The 19,107-nt window shown below is 40.6% G+C and overlaps 1 protein-coding gene across 1 annotated transcript; it reads right to left on the reverse strand.

Moving 5' to 3' along the window:
* Nucleotides 1–13,563: 13,563 nt before the first annotated feature.
* Nucleotides 13,564–14,508, reverse strand: LOC103295006 (olfactory receptor 2W3). The gene has a single exon (XM_008151407.2). It carries the CDS (start codon nucleotides 14,506–14,508, stop codon nucleotides 13,564–13,566), a length of 945 nt encoding a protein of 314 aa, XP_008149629.2.
* Between the last annotated feature and the right edge of the window lie 4,599 nt (nucleotides 14,509–19,107).

The raw sequence follows: 19,107 nt of genomic DNA on the forward strand, positions 1-19,107 counted from the left end.
TCCTCCACCCCGCACCCATCCCTTCCAGGCCTTTACCACTCTATTGTCTGTGTCCATGGGCTATGCATATAAGTTCCTCACCTACCTCCCCACCCCCACCTTCCCTCTGAGATTCGTCAGTCTGTTCCATGCTTCTATGTCTCTGGATAACTAATATCAAGTGAGGCGAGGGAAAACAGAAGCAAACAAACAAACGAAAACAAAGCAAACAACAAAAAAAGAAAGAATAAGCAAAACAATCTCACAAAAAAGCATAAAAATCGATATAATCAACATTCAAGCAAACAACAACAAAAGGACAGAGAGAAAAACAATTTTTTGGATAGTTAAGACAGAGAAGAGAGAGGTGTGTATGGACTTGGAGCAGGGGATTGGAAATTAGATATATAAGTAGGGTGAAATTTTAACAGGGGGTAAAAAGAAAGAATAGGGAAAATCTAAAGCAGGAAAAGGGTAAGAGAAACAGGACACCAAAAGGGGAAAAGTTAGGAAGAGAGTGATGGCATGAAGGTAGAGTTGAGATAGAGTAAAATGATGCTAAAGGGAAGATGAAAATAGAATGTAGAACACTAATCCCAAAGTAAAATAAAATGACACTTTTTTTTAAAAAAAAGGTAAAATAGTAGTAATAATACTGATTGAAAATAAAAATGTAATAATTAAAAAGGTAAAATCAAGTGAGGAAAAAATAAAAAAATTAGTTTCTTAAGTAAAAGATGAAAAAAAATAAAACGTGCAGTAGTGAAGGTCATTCACTTCCTCTCCTGTTCTGTTTGGCACGCCTGTTTCCTAGTCAGGACAGTATTGCAGTTCCCTGCATTCCACTGCTCCTCAGTGTTGTAAGCCAGTCCTGATTTTTAAGCAGGCAGTGTCTTAATTTCTTGTACTCCTTTATTTGTGATTACACAAGAGTCAATTTGTGATTCAGCCCCTGGGTGGCAGTGTTTCTGGATTGACCTCCAGGTCTATAGGTCCTCTCTAGCCTGTACTTAGATCCTGCTTTCCCTGAGGTATTCAATACCGGTTTGTGGGAGTGGGCTGCACCTAAGTACCTCACAGGAAGTCTAGAATTGGCAGACAGAACAGAAGAGTGAGATCCAAAACAAGTTCCCACAGGACACTAAACTCAGCTGAAAAGAATACCATGTCACCTTTTTTTTCTTGTTCTTTTTTCTTTTCTTTTCCCTTTTAAATTTTTTTCTCTTTCCTTTCTTTTTTTTTTTTAATTATCATCTTTATCTGTCTGCTTTATTGGTTTATTATTATTCTAGTCTCTATTGTTTCATTCATATATCTAATTTTCCTCTTCCCTTTTCATACACAATCTTTTTTCCCTTCCTTTTTCTTTTTTTCTTCTCTTTATCTCTTTTCCTTTTCCTTTCTTATCTCATTTTATTTCCTTTTCTTATTTTGGGTCTATCTGCTTTAACCTCTATTTTCCTTTTCATTTTTTTTTTACTTTTCTTCCTCCTTTATTTTAAACTGTTTTCTTTCCCCTAATTATTTATTCTTATTATCTTTATTTCAGCTCTGCACCTACATATTCCTTTTTCTCCTCACCCTTCTTTTGGAGTCTTTTTTTTGTGTGGAGTTTTTTGTTTGTTTGGTTGTTTTGTTATTTGTCTCCTCATATTTCTTTCTTTATTTCTTTCTTTTCTTCTATCATTCTTGCTCTCTTTTCTCTTTCCTAATTCTCTGCTTTCTGGTGGTTGCTTTTATTGTTGCTGTAGGGGTCTTGTGTATGTTTTAGTTTTGTTTTTTTTGTTTTGCATTTTGTCGTGTTGTATTCTGTCCTGTTCTGTCAGCATCCCCACAACAGCTTGCTTGGTGTGGTCAGGGGTGAACCACAAAGTCAGCCAGCCTGAGAGGAGATTCCATCCATGAACAGGAAAATAACATTCAAGACACAATTATAACAGGAGAACCAAAATGACTCAAGCAAGAGACTTTCTTAGAGTATCCAGCTCAGGAGACCTAAGAAACTGCACCACTGGGTCCCACAAAACACCTACTACATAAGGCCTCCCCACAAAGTCTGGGAGGCATAGCAGTTTGATCTAATACATAGGAACAAATATAAAGAGACAACAAAGATGGGGAGACAAAGAAACAACCCCCAAATGAGAGAAAGGAGGAATCACCAGGAAAGGAACTAAATGAAATGGAGGCAAGCAATTTGTCAGATAAAGAATTCAGAGTAATAGGAATAAGAATGCTCAAACAATTCAGTGAGAACTACAAGCAACTTCATGAGAATTATTAGGAAATTAATGAGAATATTAGGGGACTTAGTGAGAGCTACACCAACATGAAAAGAGCTTGAAACAATAAATAAGAATCAATTGGAAATGAGGAATTACATAGCTGAAATAAAGAACACCCTAAAAAGATTCAAGAGTAGACTAGAAGAAGCTGAGGACCAAATCAGGGATTAGAAGACAAGGTGGGGGGAAAAAAAAACCATTCAAAGCAGCAAATGGAAAAAACAAAATTTTAAAAGCAAGAGAATTTAAGGGAGCTTTGGGACAATGTGAAATGTAACAATATTTGCATCATAGGGGTACCAGAAAGAAAAGTATCCAAGCAAGAAATAGAGAACCTGTTTGGAGAAATAATGGCAGAAAATTTCCCTAACCTGGTGAAGGAAAATGTCACTCAAGTTCAGGAAACACTGAGAGTCCCAATCAAGATGAACCACAAAAGACCCACACCTAGGCACATAATAATTAAAATGGCAAACATTAAAGACAAAGAAAGAATCTTAAAGACTGCAAGAGAGTGACAGAAACTTACCTACAAGGGAGCTCTCATTAGACTGTCAACTGATTTCTCAATAAAAACACTTGAGGCCAGAAAGGGGTGGCATGAAGTATACAAAGTAATGAAAATCAAGGGACTGAATACAAGACTATTCTATCCAGCAAGACTATCATTCACAATTGAAGGTGAAATAAAAAGCATTGCAGACAAAAAAAAGGCTGAAAGAATTTATTACCACCAAACCAGCACTACAAAAAATGCTAAAGGGACTGGTATAAGAAAAAGAAATAGAGAGAAATAGAATAACACAGGCATAAAGAGTAAGAATGGCAACAAATAAGTACTTATCTATAATAATAAAAGCATAATATGCAAAACCAAACAGCAGAACGACCTTCTGGATGTCCTTCCGGATGAAGCCGGGGATGTGAGGGTGGCTGTGGCAGCCGGGGCCACCAAGACCTACTTTTGCACAAATTTCGTGCATCAGGCCTCTAGTCAATAATAACCTTAAATGTAAATGACTTAAATGTTCCAATCAAAAGGTATAGAGTAGCTGAATGGATAAGAAAACATGACATATATATATGCTGTCACCTCAAAACAAAAGACACATACAGAAAGAAAGTAAAGAGATAGAAAAAAATTTCCAGGCAAATGGAAATGAAAAAAAAAAAAAAAGAGCTGGGTTAGTAATACTCATATCTGATAAAATAGACTTCAAAGTGAAGACTATAACAAGAGACGATGAAGGCCACTTTATAATACTAAAGGGATGGGTATAGCAAGAGGATATAACTCTGATAAACATATATGCACCCAATACATTAGCATCCAAATATATTTTTTAAAATCTGAAGGATTTTAAAGGAGAGATGGACAACAATACAATAATAGTAGGGGACTTCAACACCTCACTGACTTCATTGGATACATCTTCTAGACAAAAAAAAAGTCAACAAGGGAAAAGCTATCCTAAATGACACAGTAGATCAGATGGAATTAACTGACATCTTCAGAACATTTCACCCCAAAGCTATGGAATATACATTCTTCTCAAGTGCACACGGGACATTTTCAAAGATAGACCACATATTAGGACATAAAACAAGTCTCTACAAGTTCAAGAAGATTGAAATCATATCAAGCATCTGCACAGATCACAATGGTATGAAATTAGAAATCAACTACAGTAAAAACACGCAGAAACATTCAAACACATGGAGGCTAAATAGCATGTTATTAAACAACTAGAGGCCCGGTGCATGAAATTCGTGCACGAGTTGCACGGGTGGGGTCCCTAGGCCTGGCCAGTGATCAGGGCCTATTGGGGCCATCTCACCCAGTCCCAATTGGGGCTGGGCCGGCCAGGGCCTGCCACCTGCCCTCCACTGGCCAGGGGAACAGATGGGGGAGGGTCCATGGGAAGTTTGCTGTCCGGGGGCGGGGGGGGGAGGGAGAGGAGGACCGGGGAGGCTGGCTGGCTGTGGGAGGTTGGCTGTGGGAGTGCACTGACCACCAGGGGGCAGCTCCTGCATTGAGCATCTTCCCCCTGGTGGTCAGTGTGCATCATAGTGACTGGTCGTTCCAGTCATTTCAGTCATTCTGGTTGTTCTGGTCACTTAGACTTTTATATATATAGTAAATGGGTTACCTAAGAGATCAAGAAAGAAATAAAAAAACTTCCTGGAAACAAATGAAAATGAACACACAACAACCCAAAATCTATGGGACACAGTAAAAAGTCCTGAGAGGAAAGTTCATAGCACTACAGGCCTACCTCAAAAAACAAGAAAAACTTCTAACAAACTATCTAACCCTACAACTTAAAGAATTAGAAAGATCATAAGAAAAACCCAGAGTAAGCTGAAGGAAGGAAATAAAGATCAGAATGGAAATAAATGACATAGAGACTAAAAACAAAAACAAAAACAAAAACAACAAAAGTTCAACAAAACCAAGAACGGGTTCTTTGAAAAGATAAACAAAATTGATGAACCTTTAGCCAACTCATCAAGAAACAAAGAGAGAGGCCCTAGCTGGTTTGGCTCAGTGGATACAGCGTCGGCCTGTGGACTGAAGGGTCCCAGGTTCGATTCCAGTCAAGGGCACATGCCCAGGTTGCAGGCTCGATCCCCAGTGGGGGGCGTGCAGGAGGCAGCCAATCAATGATTGTCTCTCATCATGATGTTTCTATCTCTCTCTCCCTTTCCCTTCCTCTCTGAAATCAATAAAAAAATATTTTTAAAAAAAGAAACAAAGAGAGAGGACACAAATAAAAAAATCAGAAAAGAAAGAAATAAAGTAACAACTAACCCTACAGAAATACAAAGGATTATAAAAAAGAACTCCAAAAAGCTGGACAATCTGGATGAAATGGACATATTCCTAGAAAAATACAGTCTTCTAAAACTCAATCAGGAAGAATCAGAAAACTTGAATAAGCCCATAACTACTGAAGAAATAATAAAAAAAACTTCCAGCAAACAAAAGCCCTGGCTTCACAGGGGAGTTTTACCAAACATTCAAGGAAGAACTAACACCTATCCTCCTCAAATTATTCCAAAAAATCCAAGCTCCTTTTTTGAGACTAGCATTAACCTAATTCAAAATTCAGATAAAGACACTACAAAAAAACAATTACAGGCCAATATCCCTGATAAACATAGATGCTAAAATCCTCAACAAAATATTAGCAAATCAAATCCAGCAATACATTAAAAAGATCATACACCATGACCAAGTGGGATTTATTGCGAGATGCAAGGTTGGTAAAATATTTGCATATCAATAAATGTGACACAGCACAAAAACAAATTGGAAGACAAAAATCACATGATCATATCAATTGATGAAGAAAAACCATTTGACAAAATCCAACACCCTTTTTTGAAAAAACTCTCAGCAAAATGAGAATAGAGGAATCATACCTCAACATAATAAAGGCCGTATGTGACAAACCTACAGCCAACATAATACTCAATGGGCAAAAACTAAAACCATTTCCCCTAAGAACAGGAACAACACAGGGATGTCTGCTTTCACCAATCTTATTCAACTGTGGCTAGTAGTGGAAGTCCTAGCCACAGTGATCAGAGAAGAAGAAGAAATAAAAGGCACCCAAATTGGAAAGGAAGAAGTAAAACACTCATTATTCATAGATGATATGATAGGAAACTAAATACTCCACCAAAAAAACTACTAGATTTAATAAATGAATTCGGCAACATAGCAGGATACAAAATGAACACCCAGAAATCAATGGCATTTTTATACCCAATAATGAACTCTCAGACAGAGAAACTAAACAAACAATTCCATTTACCACTGAATCAAAAAAATTAAGATACTTAGGAATAAACTTAACTGAGGAGGTAAAAGACCTGTACTTGGAAAACTACAGGATGTTGAAAAAAGAGATAGAGGAAGATATAAACAAGAGGAAGAAAGTACTGTGTTCATAGATTGATTGAATCAATATCATTAAAATGTTCATACTACCCAAAGCAATCTATAGATTCAATGCAATCCCTATTAAAATACCAATGGCATACACAGATCTAGAACAAACACTCCAAAATTTTATATGGAACCAAAAAAGACCCTGAATAGCTGCAGCAATCTTAGGAAAGAAGAACAAAGTTGGAGGAATCACAATACCAGATATCAAGTTATACTACAAAGCCGCTGTATTCAAAACAGCCTGGTACTGACTCAAGAACAGGCATATAGATCAATGGAACAGAACAGAGACCCCAGAAATCGACCGAAGCCATTATGCTCAATTAATATTTGGCAAAGGAGGCAAGAGCATACAATGGAGTAAAGACAGTCTCTTCAATACATGGTTTTGGGAAAATTGGACAGATACATGCAAAAAATAAGAAATAAAACTAGACCACCAACTTACACCATACACAAGAATAAACTCAAAATGGATAAAAGAACTAAATGTAAGTCGTGAAACCATAAAAATCCTAGAGGAAACCATAGGCAACAAAATCTCAGAAATCTCTTGTAGAAACATCTCCTACCTAGGGCAAAGGAAACTAAGGAGGAAATAAACAAATGGGACTACATCAAAATTAAAAGCTTTTGAACGGCAAAAGAAACCATCAACAAAGTGAAAAGAGAGCCCACTGCATGAGAGAACATATTTACCAATGAAACATCTAATAAGGGGTTAATTTCCAAAATATATAAAGAACTCATACAACGTAACAAAAGGAAGACAAATAACCCAATCAAAAAATGGGCAAAGGACCTAAATAGACACTTCTCCAAAGTGGACATAACAGAAGACCAAGGAGACATATGAAAAAATGCTGAAAGTCACTGATCATCAGAGAGATGCAAATTAAAACCACAATGAGATATCACCTCACACCTGTTAGAATGGCTGTCATCAACAAATCAACAAATGACAAGTGCTGGCGAGGATGTGGAGAAAAGGGAATCCTCGTGCACTGCTGGTGGGAATGCAGACTGGTGCAGCCAATGTGCAAAACAGTATGAAGTTTCCTCAAAAAATTAAAAATGGAACTGCCATTTGACCCAGTGATCCCACTTCTAGGAATATATCCCAAGAAATTAGAAACACCAGTCAGAAAGGATATCTGCACCCCTATGTTCATAGCAGCACAATTTACAATAGCTAAGATTTGGAAACAGTCCAAGTGCCCATCAGCAGATGAGTGGATAAAATAACTGTGGTACATCTACACAACGGAATACTACGCTGCAGTAAAAAAAAAAAAAGAAGAAGAAGAAGAAGGAACTCTTATCATTTGCAACAGCATGGATAGACCTGAAGAGTATTATGCTGAGCAAAATAAGTCAGTCAGAGAAAGATAAGTATCACCTGATCTCATTCATATGTGGAATCTAAGGAACAAAATAAACTGATGAACAAAAACAGATCCAGAGACAGAGAACCATGAACAGACTGATGAATTTCAGAGGGAAGATTTAGGTCGGGGGGTGGGGAAAAGAGATTAACTGGGGAACCTATATGCATATATGCATAGCCCATGGACACAGGCAACAGTGTGGCAAAGCTTGGGAGGGGATTGTGAGGGGAGGAGGGGGTCAATGGGGAAAAACAACTACAAAACAAAGTGGACATCTGTAATACTTTCAACAATAAAGATAAGTTTTAATCAATATTTTTTTAAACCTGGTTCATATCATACTATAAACTCAATGTGGCAGACGGAGAAATCAGCGAGGCCTGTTTGTTGGACTTCCCTCCGTCTCAGGGTGACCCAGAGAGAATTGGTTTACCACGTTTGCTCTTTCTCATCTGCTTGTGAATTACCTGCTTTCCCTTTGAGATCCCAGAATGCTGCCCCCTTCTCCTTCGTGCCGAATGGCATGCAAGCCCTCAGCTGCCTAATGTTTTTATGGCACCCTAGAGGTCCATTGGTAATAAACTTTGGGCATGTCTCCTGTTAAAACAACAAAGGATAATACTCCGTAGTATTAATGCAAAAGCCTAAATCAAGGGCTGGAAAACTTTCTGTAAAGATAAAATGTCAAATAGTAAACATTTTGGGCTTTACAGGCCCCTCTATCTCTGTTGCAATTAACTATGTTACGGACAGAAGCAGCCATAGACAATATATGAACAAGTGGGTATGGCTGTGTTCAATAGCACTTCATTTACAAAAACTTTCTTTTTTTTTTTTTTTTGAGTATCATGATCATCATTATTACTTTTTTTTTTTAAAATTTCTTTATTGATTAAGGTATCACATATTTGTCCTCATCCCCCATTCCCATCCCAAACCCCTCCCCACGCATGCCCCCACCCCCCTGTTGTCCGTGACCACTGGTTATGCTTATATGCATGCATACAAGTCCTTTGGTTGATCTCTCCCCCTTACCCTCACCTTCCCGTACCTTCCCTCTGAGGTTTGACAGTCTGATTGATGCTTCCCTGTCTCCGGGTCTGTTTTTGTTCATCAGTTTATGTTGTTCATTATTTCCCCTAGATGAGTGAGATCATGTGATACTAGAAATACACTTATAAGAACCGAAAATGAGACAAGCAATAATGGTTATTCTGAGAGGCAAATGAATCAGTCTGTAGTGAGTTTCTTTCTGGGCCAACAGTTCTTTTGAGTCCCAATTTCAATGTCAAACAGTTCCTTATGTGTACATGTCAGCAATGATATTTCAGTTCTGGATGGTGGACAAATGGTGGTAATGCAGGTCCGACCCTCTCTGGTTTGGTCCTGGGCAACCTGCAGCGACGCACAGCTGCTGACTGCTAGTATGGCAAGGCGTCGTCAATGGTCGAATTTGGCCTGAGAGCCATTTCCTAACTGACCCCTGAACTAAATCTACATGGTTTAAGACACTTCATCTATCATGGCTGGATTACAATCCCATCCATTCTTTCCTTCCAGCAGCCAGAAGTAGAAAAAAAGTATCATAACAATATGGTTATGAATATGAATTATGGAACTCTTATTGGTGAGGATGAAATTATCTGCAAAGAACAGAAAAGATTTCTTTCTGCATTGGATCTGTGACCTCTTTTGTAGCCATTATATGAATACTAGAGGCCCAGTGCATGAAATTCGTGAATGGGGTAGGGGGGAGTCCCTCAGCCTGGCCTGCACCCTCTTGCAATCACAAACCACTGGCTCCTAACCGCTCACCTGCCTGCCTGCCTGCCTGATCGCCCCTAACTGCTCACCTGCCTGCCTGATTGCCCCTAACCACTTGCCTGCCTGATCACCCCTAACCACTCTACCTGCCTGCCTGATCTCCCCTAACCACTCTGCCTGCCTGCCTGCCTGATCACCCCTAACTGCTCGCCTGCCTGCCTGATTGCACCTAACTGCCTCTACCTCGGCCCCCACCACCACCACGGCTTCGTCCGGAAGGATGTCTGGAATAACGTCTGGAAGGTCGTTTGGCTGTCCGGTCTAACTAGCCTATTACGCTTTTATTATTATTGGTAGTAATAAAAGCGTAATATGCAGATTGACCAAATGGCTGAAGAGTGGAACGACCGTCTGGATGACCACATTATGACACACACTGGTGCCAGGCCAGCCAAGGTGGGTGTGATGCGATTGGTTGGGGGGGGGGGCGGGGGGTGGTGTTGGTTCCGCCATTGCTCCATGATCACCCTGCAGAGAGAGGCCCAGGCCACTCTCTGCAGGGCGATCGATTTTGGCGCCCTGGCCGTGTGGGCGGGGCCTCCCCCTGATGGGCAATCGATCGGCTCTTTTACGCAATTGTACAGCAACTGCCTTTATTATTATCCATGAGGCATAAGATCATCAGAGGTATTAAAGACAAGAGGCCCCCCAAGGACTCGCTTTATGCTTAGCCCACATCAGCAAACCAAGACGCAGTTACAGTTTTCGAAATGAAATGTGAAACCAGACAACCAGAAATCGCCTAATCAGCACAAGTGGGATAAATCTCAGCCTCTGTCACTATTATTCTGTTTTGCCCCTGCTTTGCCCAAAAGGAAAGCAACCTTGCATTAACCAACTCACTTTGCCGAGTATGAATTCCTTGTTCCTGCCCCCTTCTGCCCAGGAAAGCCCTTCGTTTTGTACAGTGTTAGACAAGCACTTAGCTCCCATCGCCGAAAGGCTTTTCTGAAAGGAAGGGTTCACAGAGCCACGTGATGGCCAGCAAAGGACCAGGTTCTGGATCATGACGTCAGAACCACCGGCAGCAGCACTAGGTGGAGAAGGTGACATGTCCACCACCATGGAGTTGACGCTTTTACACATTATGTTTGGGGGAGGGAGAGGGGAAGAAGAAAGATGTAAGTTGTTATGAAATAATTTATATTGGCTACAGCCAAGGTGGGCTGGATAAGGTAAGGCAGAGGCATTCTAGGATAGGTGCATAATCCATAAGGAAGAAATATTTACTACTGTGGATTGGTTACAGGCAACAGTCCTGAAAGTCCATGCTCAGTAGGGTACGGTGGTGTCTAGTGGTCACTAGAATTTGCCTGGAGGTTGAGTCAAAGCTTCAACCAACACTCAGGGATGTGAGCAGTCTTGTCAGCTAGCCCCCAGCGGTGAACTGGCTAATCGTTGCTGTCTCTTTCTCTCACGCTGGCTGCTGTAATTTAATTTAGAACATCTTAGAATGTTGTTCTTGTCACTTGGTTCTCTCCAGGGCATTTTTTCCAGAAGTTGGAGCACTGGCAACTTCAGAGCCCACGGGGCTGCTCCTAGGGTTCACTCAGGACACTCAGGGCATCCTCTCCAAGAAGAGGAGGTGTGTGGAGAGGCACTGGGGCCACCACCTCAATTCTCTGGGAAGTCTCTTAGCTGGCTGGGTACCATGGTGGCGTTTCAGAGCATAAGGGAGGGAAACGCTAACTTCCACACAGACAGCTCTCACTTCCTCATTTCCCATCCGCCCATCTACAGCATGACCTCCTTAAAACAGTGATTTTGAATATTCACACTGGGGTTCCCTTGAAGCACAGGACTTCCCCTTCCAGGGGGCTCTGGTTTGTCCACAGTTAAATGACCCCAATGAGCCTGGTGCTCTTTGAAATGAAATGAGGGGAGGGAGTGAGGAGGTGAGACAGGGAGGGTGGAAATTCAGGCCCATCATGGAGACGGGGCTTGAAGCTGAGGGGACTGAGGACAGAAGTAACAGCATCCCTCAGCCAGGCTCTCCTCATCCCCTCCCCATTTTGATTCCCCTTAGTCTCTGAATTGTACCTCAGCTTTCTCCAGAATGTGCCTGTCCTCCAAGGCCTCAGAGAGAGCAGTGGGTGTTATTTCCTATGGCCTTCGATTGTGTCTGGAAGGGCATCCCTGGAAGGTTGCAGGAATGCGGAATCGCAGACCTCCTGATCTCTACTGGATTAGAGCCTGCGTTCTAACACAATCCCAGGTCGTGAATTCATACATTAAGTGGAAAAGCCCTTGACAGGGTTCAGGACATGCCACCCCAAAACATGGCACTTTGGCATATTGAATATTTCAAGATGAAGTATTTGTGAAGTGGCAGGTACAAGAAGGACTTCTCACCTTTATCTGAAGCAGATCATAACCCTCTTGTGAGAGGTGCACTCTTTCTTCCTGGATGAAAGGAGCATCCTTATTTCCAAGACAGAGACACCAGAGGAACCCAAACACACAGGCCTTGCTAACCTCCCTCACATATTACATTCATCTCACACCCTCTTATCCCCTTGTATTTTCCCACCACTATTTACGCTTCATCAAATCTGGCATAAAAACCACTTCTTGGGGTCTTCATTTCCTCAATAAGCCTCCTGTGTCACATAAAACTTCTATTGCATCAATTGATATGTTTTTTTTTCCCTGTTAATCTTTCTTGGTTTAATTTTGAGACCCAACAGGTAACCTAAAAGGGTCCAGGAAAACTTTTTTCTCCTCTATACTCTGGTCTGTGTTACCCAAGGAATGGGAGCAAATCATGCTCTTTAGTTCCAAAGGCTCTGTGATACTAATCTTTAAAAGAATAAGGATTTTGCTCTTTGAAAATTCATGTAGCAATAGAAACAGCAGGAGTTGGGAGTCAGACAGAACCTGCAGCATATCTCTGGTTCGGTTCTAATTGAGCAAATGATTAAACCTTAAAGCTTCGTGAATGACATGGGTAAAAATGAATCATGAAAATCATGTTGACCTCCAATAAATGCAGAGAAAATTCAATAAATTAAGAGCATCTGCCTCATAGCAGGAACTTAATAAATATTAAGCCTTTCTCACTAATAAAATAAATATATACCTGAGAAATAATCATGTTCTAAGATTTAAATGATCCACCTATCATGTTATAGATTACCTTCTTGGTTTACCCAGAATCTTACACTAGACTTTGGGGAATGCTGGTGGTCTTAATCCAGCATCTAGAAGCGTTCAGAAATCTGGAGAAGCACTGTGTGTAAATTAATCAAGAGTCCAGAGACAAAACATAATTTTGGAAGGCATTTGGGGGGCCAGATGAGCTTGGCTAAAGAAACCAAGTTCTCCCTTGTCTCAGGACCCCTTGCTTTTTATTAACACAAATTCTCCTAAGGCAAGGTAGATATACACATCAAAGGGTAGGGTTTAGTACACAGAATCCATTGTCAGATTGGAGGAACTGTCTTGGCTGTTCAGGTGTTTGGCCATTAGGAGGCAATAACATGTAGATTGAAATGCCCTTAGCTGTCTGGCAGCTAGCAATCATTTATGCATCCTTTTCAGGTTTGGGAAAATGCCCTCAGTCATTTCCAGATGATTCAGCCCTGCTGACATGCTGGAATTGGCTTCCGGCAGGGGAAAACATCAACGTTTGGGGACAAATGGTAGAAAAGAATCTTGATTCTATGAAAGACTTTGGATGTGAATTTGGGAAAAAGAGAATTCCCAACTTGCAGAATTCCCACATTTGATGGCTGTCAGTTAAGAAAGTAATCAAATTGTGATTGTTTTGACTAAAATACACAGAAAGTTGCTGAACAATTAACAACAACAACAACAACAAAACAGCAACAAAAGCAAAACTGGTCAAGAAAGGCAGGTTCCTACTTGGAAGGCTGGTAGAAGCTGTGGAAACTCATCTTTATAACTATTAATTTCATGTAGAGGGATTTTTTGAATGATATGTGTTGTGCAGTTACACATGAAGACATATAATGTTGGAATGGAAACAGCTTATGGAAGTCCAGGAAAAGACATACACATTGGGAAGTACAGGTCCAGACCAGGTCTAACTGAATGGTCCCAAATGCCACCCCTGGCTTCTGAAGGAGTTGACGGCCAGGCTGGAGATACCCACCTCTCCTATTCACCCTTACTCCTTTTCCACCTCTCTGTCACCTAGCAGCAGCCTCCTCAGTGCCCCCTTCACCTCTCTGTTTCGGAGGGTGTAGATCAGGGGGTTCAGGAGCGGGGTGACAATGTTGTAGAGGAGGGTGAGGAACTTGCCCTGGTTCTGGGAGGAGTTGTGCCCCGGCTGCATGTACATGTAGATGATGTTTCCATAGAACAGCGAGACCACTGTGAGATGGGAGCCACAGGTGTTGAAGGCCTTTTGCCTCCCGGATGCTGACCGTATTCGTAACACAGCCCTGACGATGTAGCCGTAGGAGACCAGGATAAACACCAGGGGTGACAGCACAATGCCCACTGCCAGGACAAAGACAGTGCCCTCAATCACAGCTGTATTGACACAGGCCATCCGGATCAGAGCAGGCATCTCACACAAGAAGTGGTCCACACTGTGGTGCCCACAGCGTGGTAAGTGCAGGGTGACTGGGGACATGGCCAGGGAGTTGGCCACACCACAGCCCCAGGCCAGCGACACTAAGCCCATGCAGAGGCGAGGTTTCATAATTACCATGTAGTGCAGGGGATTGCAGACTGCAACAAACCGGTCATATGCCATGACGGCCAGGAGCAAACACTCTACACCACCCAGACCCAGGAAGAGAAATAGCTGGATGGCACAGCCTATGTAGCTGATGGTCTTGTCATGCCCACTGAGATTATAGAGTAGCTGGGGGATGGAGCTGGTGGTGAAACTGAGGTCCAGGAAGGAGAGGTGGGTGAGGAAGAAGTACATGGGGGTGTGGAGGTGGGAGTCCAGCCGGGACACCAGAATAATGGTGGTGTTGCCCACAATGGTCAGGAGATATGCAATCAAGATGACCACAAAGAGGATCTTCTCCAACTGGGGGTGGTCAGAAAATCCCAAAAGGATGAAATTTCCCTGGGCACTATCATTGGTCCCATCCATCTCTACTGCACCTGAAGAAGAATAGCAATACTAATAATGGTCACAGACAATATAAGGCAGCACGTACTATGAACCAGGGATCCTCTATGCTTTTTACAGTTATTTTTGGGGAGCCACTGCTTGCCAACACTGTCAATGCACCAAGGAACTCGGAAGGTGATGGACCTTGGGCATTAGCAGGGCTGAGGCTAAGCACCAGTTGTTCCTGTTGAGATAGTGGTGGCTCAAGGCAATTCTCTAACCTGATAATCCTTTTACTGTTTACCAAACTTTACCTTTGATATGCCTGTATGCATTGCTAAAGGGAAAATGTGTATTCAAGTAAATAAAAAGCAGACCAGCCAGAGGTCAGTGTGCTCTTCACGAAAGAGACACCACCTGGCCCCCACCCTTTAATAATTCGTATTTCTTGTCCAATGTTCTCATTTGTGCATCAGCCCCTCCTTCAGATCCTGAACCCAACCATGCAGGTCGTGTTAGTTATTTACTCATTTAACTCCAACAGGAGTGATATGGAGTTGACAGTCTTATTATCCCACATTTACATAAAAGGAAACTGAGGCAGATGTATTTTAAGCAAATGATCATATTCTAGAAAAGGCAGTGCTGATTTGAACCAAGGAAACTGGGCTCAGAGTCTTCGTCCTGCACTGCTGTCACCGCTTGTCATTTTAATGACAGAAGCTAGTCCTGCCATGGCTCAGCCGCTGATTCTTCTTGAGACACAATTTCCTGAGCTCCTGCTAACACCTCAAAGCCCAAAATGGAATCCCAGAATAATGAATTAATAGTATGCAGAAAATATCCATTATATGAAGAATATTTTATTTGTTCTTTAACTCAAGGACACATCTCATTCATTTGACCATTATTCTTGAGGTAATTTTAAAGTACACAAATAAATAAATAAATATGAGATAACTGAATATTACTAAAGCAACATACACATAAAATTAACATCTCCTTCTCAATTGGGTCTGATTTTTAAGAAATCGAGTATATATATTTTTTCTTCCAAAGCACTATAAGCTGCTTGAGGAAAATAAGACCACAACAGGTAATGCAACTTTAATGCAATAACTTACATACATGTGCAGAAACCTCTATCAAATTGCAATGTTAAGAGTTTATCACATTCAAACAAAGCATGTTTGAAGACATAGAGCACCAGTCTTACAGACAACATAGAGGGATCGATTTAACACGTCTTAAGCTACAGCCCCAACCCCCCTGCTACAGTCCCTTAGCCAACAAGATACCATTAGGAGATCACAGAAAGCTCTTTACCTTTTACAGTTTTCTCATCTAAAATGGTAATCATCAAGCTACCTTATTTATTTTATAGATATGTTTTGACATTTTTTAATTTAAAAGTTGGTAAATATGAAAGTATGTTGCATAAAGCTTATGTGTCATATACACAGGAAAATGGGAAACTAAGCCCATGTGAGTAGGCAGAGAAATTGTACATTTAACATATATTCAAACATACTTTGAAAATATAATAAACCACGGTAAATGGGGGGCACTTGGAGTTGGGGAGTGTGAATCACTCATTCACTGCTTTCACCAAAACAAATAACAAACCAAATATTTAAACATTAAATATAATTATTGTAAGAAAGTACAAAAGTTGTTTCCTGATCATCTTGAATTTAGATAGGTCTCACTAGGCGAATTGCAATTCTCAAACGCAATAAAGCAAAATACAGCTAAATTTTCATATTTTTAATAAATCTATGCTATAAGAAACACCACTAAAAATATAAAGAATAATAAAAATACTAGAGAAATTCAACATGACAATTGAACCTTTTTAATAATATTTTCAAGAAATTGGCAAGAAAATAATGAAACAAAATAAAAATAACTAATGAAAGATTTTTTAATATTGAAGACTGAAGAGTTTAAACTCCCAAACTGTGTGGCTACAGTGATAGATGTCAGGAAACAGGAGCATGTGTTTCAGAGCAGGACCATGCTCTACATCTTTCTAGCGAAGAGGGACACCTCTCCATCACACCCACAGCTGATAATAACCTTTCAATGCTCTTCCTTTAAAAAAAAAAAAATGAAACTCACATCTCAGGTCTCATTGCCTCACATGCACTTGACAAACCTGTCTTTCTTAACAAAACAAACTCCAGTCCCAACATAAAAAAATAATAATTTTTATTTTGTGTTCTTTCATACTTTGTCTCTTCAGCACTTTTATATCTCATCTTTTAAAAATCACTTTGCACTAGTAAATTTGATTTGTTTTAATTAAGTAACATAAGTAGTGATGTTATGTGTTTGTGTATAGAGTTGTGTCTAGGTGTACCTGTCATAATCCATACATTTTCCAATAGCAAAGGACGTGTTCCTCATTTTCTATTCCTTTGAGGCATTCTATACGGCTTTTTAAATTGTTGACAGTATTACAGATGTCCCCCAATTTTTCTCCCCATTCGCCCCCCTCCTCCCCGCCCCTGCCCCACTCCAGGCCTTCACCACACTATTGTTTGTGCCCATTGCTTAAATTCTTTGGTAAATCTCTTCCCAATCCCCCTCACCCCCTGAGGTTTGTTCCATGTATCCTCTGGACCTGTTTCGCTGGTCAGTTTATTATGTTCATTAGATTCCACAAATAAGTGAGATCATGTGATATTTGTCTTTCTCTGGCTGGCTTATTTCATTCAGCATGATATTCCCCAGGTCCATCCATGATGTTGTAAAGGGTAAGAAATCCTTCCTTTTTGCAGTGGATAGTTTATCTATGTGGCTTTTTAATTTAACAAACCAATAGAGAAGTGCAATTTATAAATTGAGTTCCTCAATCAAGAAATCTACTCACAGTTTTTACTTCTGTGCTACCAGTTCCATTAAAAGTCAGAAGTCGGAAGGTGCAGATCTAGCTGGAGGATCTCCATGCACAGGATGTCTTCTCCTCTCCTGGGTTCAGGCAGATGCTCTACCAAGTGTAACTGCACATGTGGAGAAAAAAAGGCACCTCTCCTGGCTGTAGCCCATGACTCTGTAAATGCAATGGACCATGATGTGTGTGCAGGTGTATGGCAATGAGCCCCAGTGATGCTGCTTTCCTGAAAAAAGAATGGAGAGAGACCCTGACGGTGATCTGGGGTCATCCACAGCCCCACGCTCCAGGGAAACGTCTGAACCCATAGGGCTCATTAGTGCATACACTGAGGTGTGCCACGGGCACGCATCACCACAAATCCCACAGGCTCCAGGCAGAAAATGAGGACCATGAGAATTTGTCCCTTGATATATTAAGGATTTATTACTTCATGAGAGCAAAGTTGGGACTCACGCCACTGTTATTCTATATACTTTTTATGTAAATACTGCTGGGCCATTTGTTCCCTTCCCCTGCTCCCAAGAACTATTATATGTCTAAAAATCAGTTGAGGCATAATTGGTCCCATCCTACCTGGAACAGGATCACGGTGTGTGTTTTTTTCCTCTTTAGATCTACGGAAGTGTTTTAACATTTTCTACTAAGAATTTTATGCATAAAAAATAAATAACCCATTGTCCTAGATAGTGGAAAAAATTTTATGGATACATTGATTAATAATATTACTAATTTAAGGAACTAACAGGGTGAACCATTTTATTTTATTTACTTATTTAGCTTTATTTTGGGATTTGAAAGGAAGATGTCATCATATGTCAGTTCAAACTTTTTTATCTCTATTTATTTCTTTTTATATTAAATTTACTGGGTGAAATTGGTTAATAAAGTTATATAGGTTTCAGGTGTACAATTCTATAATGCATCATCTCTATATTGTATTGTGTGTTCACCACCCCAAGTCAAGTCTCCTTCCCTCACCATGTATCCCCCCTTTTACCCTTTCTACCTCCCCCCACTCCCTTTCCCCTCTGGTAATCACCATGCTGTTGTCTGTGTCTATGAGGGTTTGTTTTGTTTTGCTTAATCCCTTCAGTTTCAAAAACTGACTAGGGAGAAGTGGAGAAAATATCATAAACCCCTGATTTATTATATTGTGTACATATGACTGTGTTTTATTATTTTATTTTATTTTTAAATATATTTTTTTTATTGATTTCAGAGAGGAAGGGAGAGGGAGAGAGAGAAACATCAACGATGAGAGAGAATCATTGATCAGTTGCCTCCTGCATGCCCCACACTGGCAATTGAGCCCGCAACCCGTGCATATACCCTTGACAGGAATTGAACCCGGGACCTTTCAGTCTGTAGGCCGATGCTCCATCCACTGAGCAAAACCTGCCAGGGCTATGACTGTGTTTTAATGCTCTTACAGAGGCAACTATGATATCACAAGGCTGAAAATTTAAATAATAATAAAGTAAATAAATGAATAATAATTGAGTCCTAGCAGTCAGCCAGGCAACATCAGAGCAAAATCATACTTTTTTGAGTCAACTGATTAAGGAATATGTCAAAATAATTATTTGGGTGCTTTTTAAAAATATATATATTTTATTGATTTTTTACAGAGAGGAGGGGAGAGGGATAGAGAGTTAGAAACATCAATGAGAGAGAAACATCGATCAGCTGCCTCCTGAACACCCCCTACAGGGGATGTGCCAGCAACCAAGGTACATGCC

The sequence above is a fragment of the Eptesicus fuscus genome, chromosome 6 (assembly GCF_027574615.1).
Source record: "Eptesicus fuscus isolate TK198812 chromosome 6, DD_ASM_mEF_20220401, whole genome shotgun sequence".
Classification (NCBI taxonomy): Eukaryota; Metazoa; Chordata; class Mammalia; order Chiroptera; family Vespertilionidae; genus Eptesicus; species Eptesicus fuscus.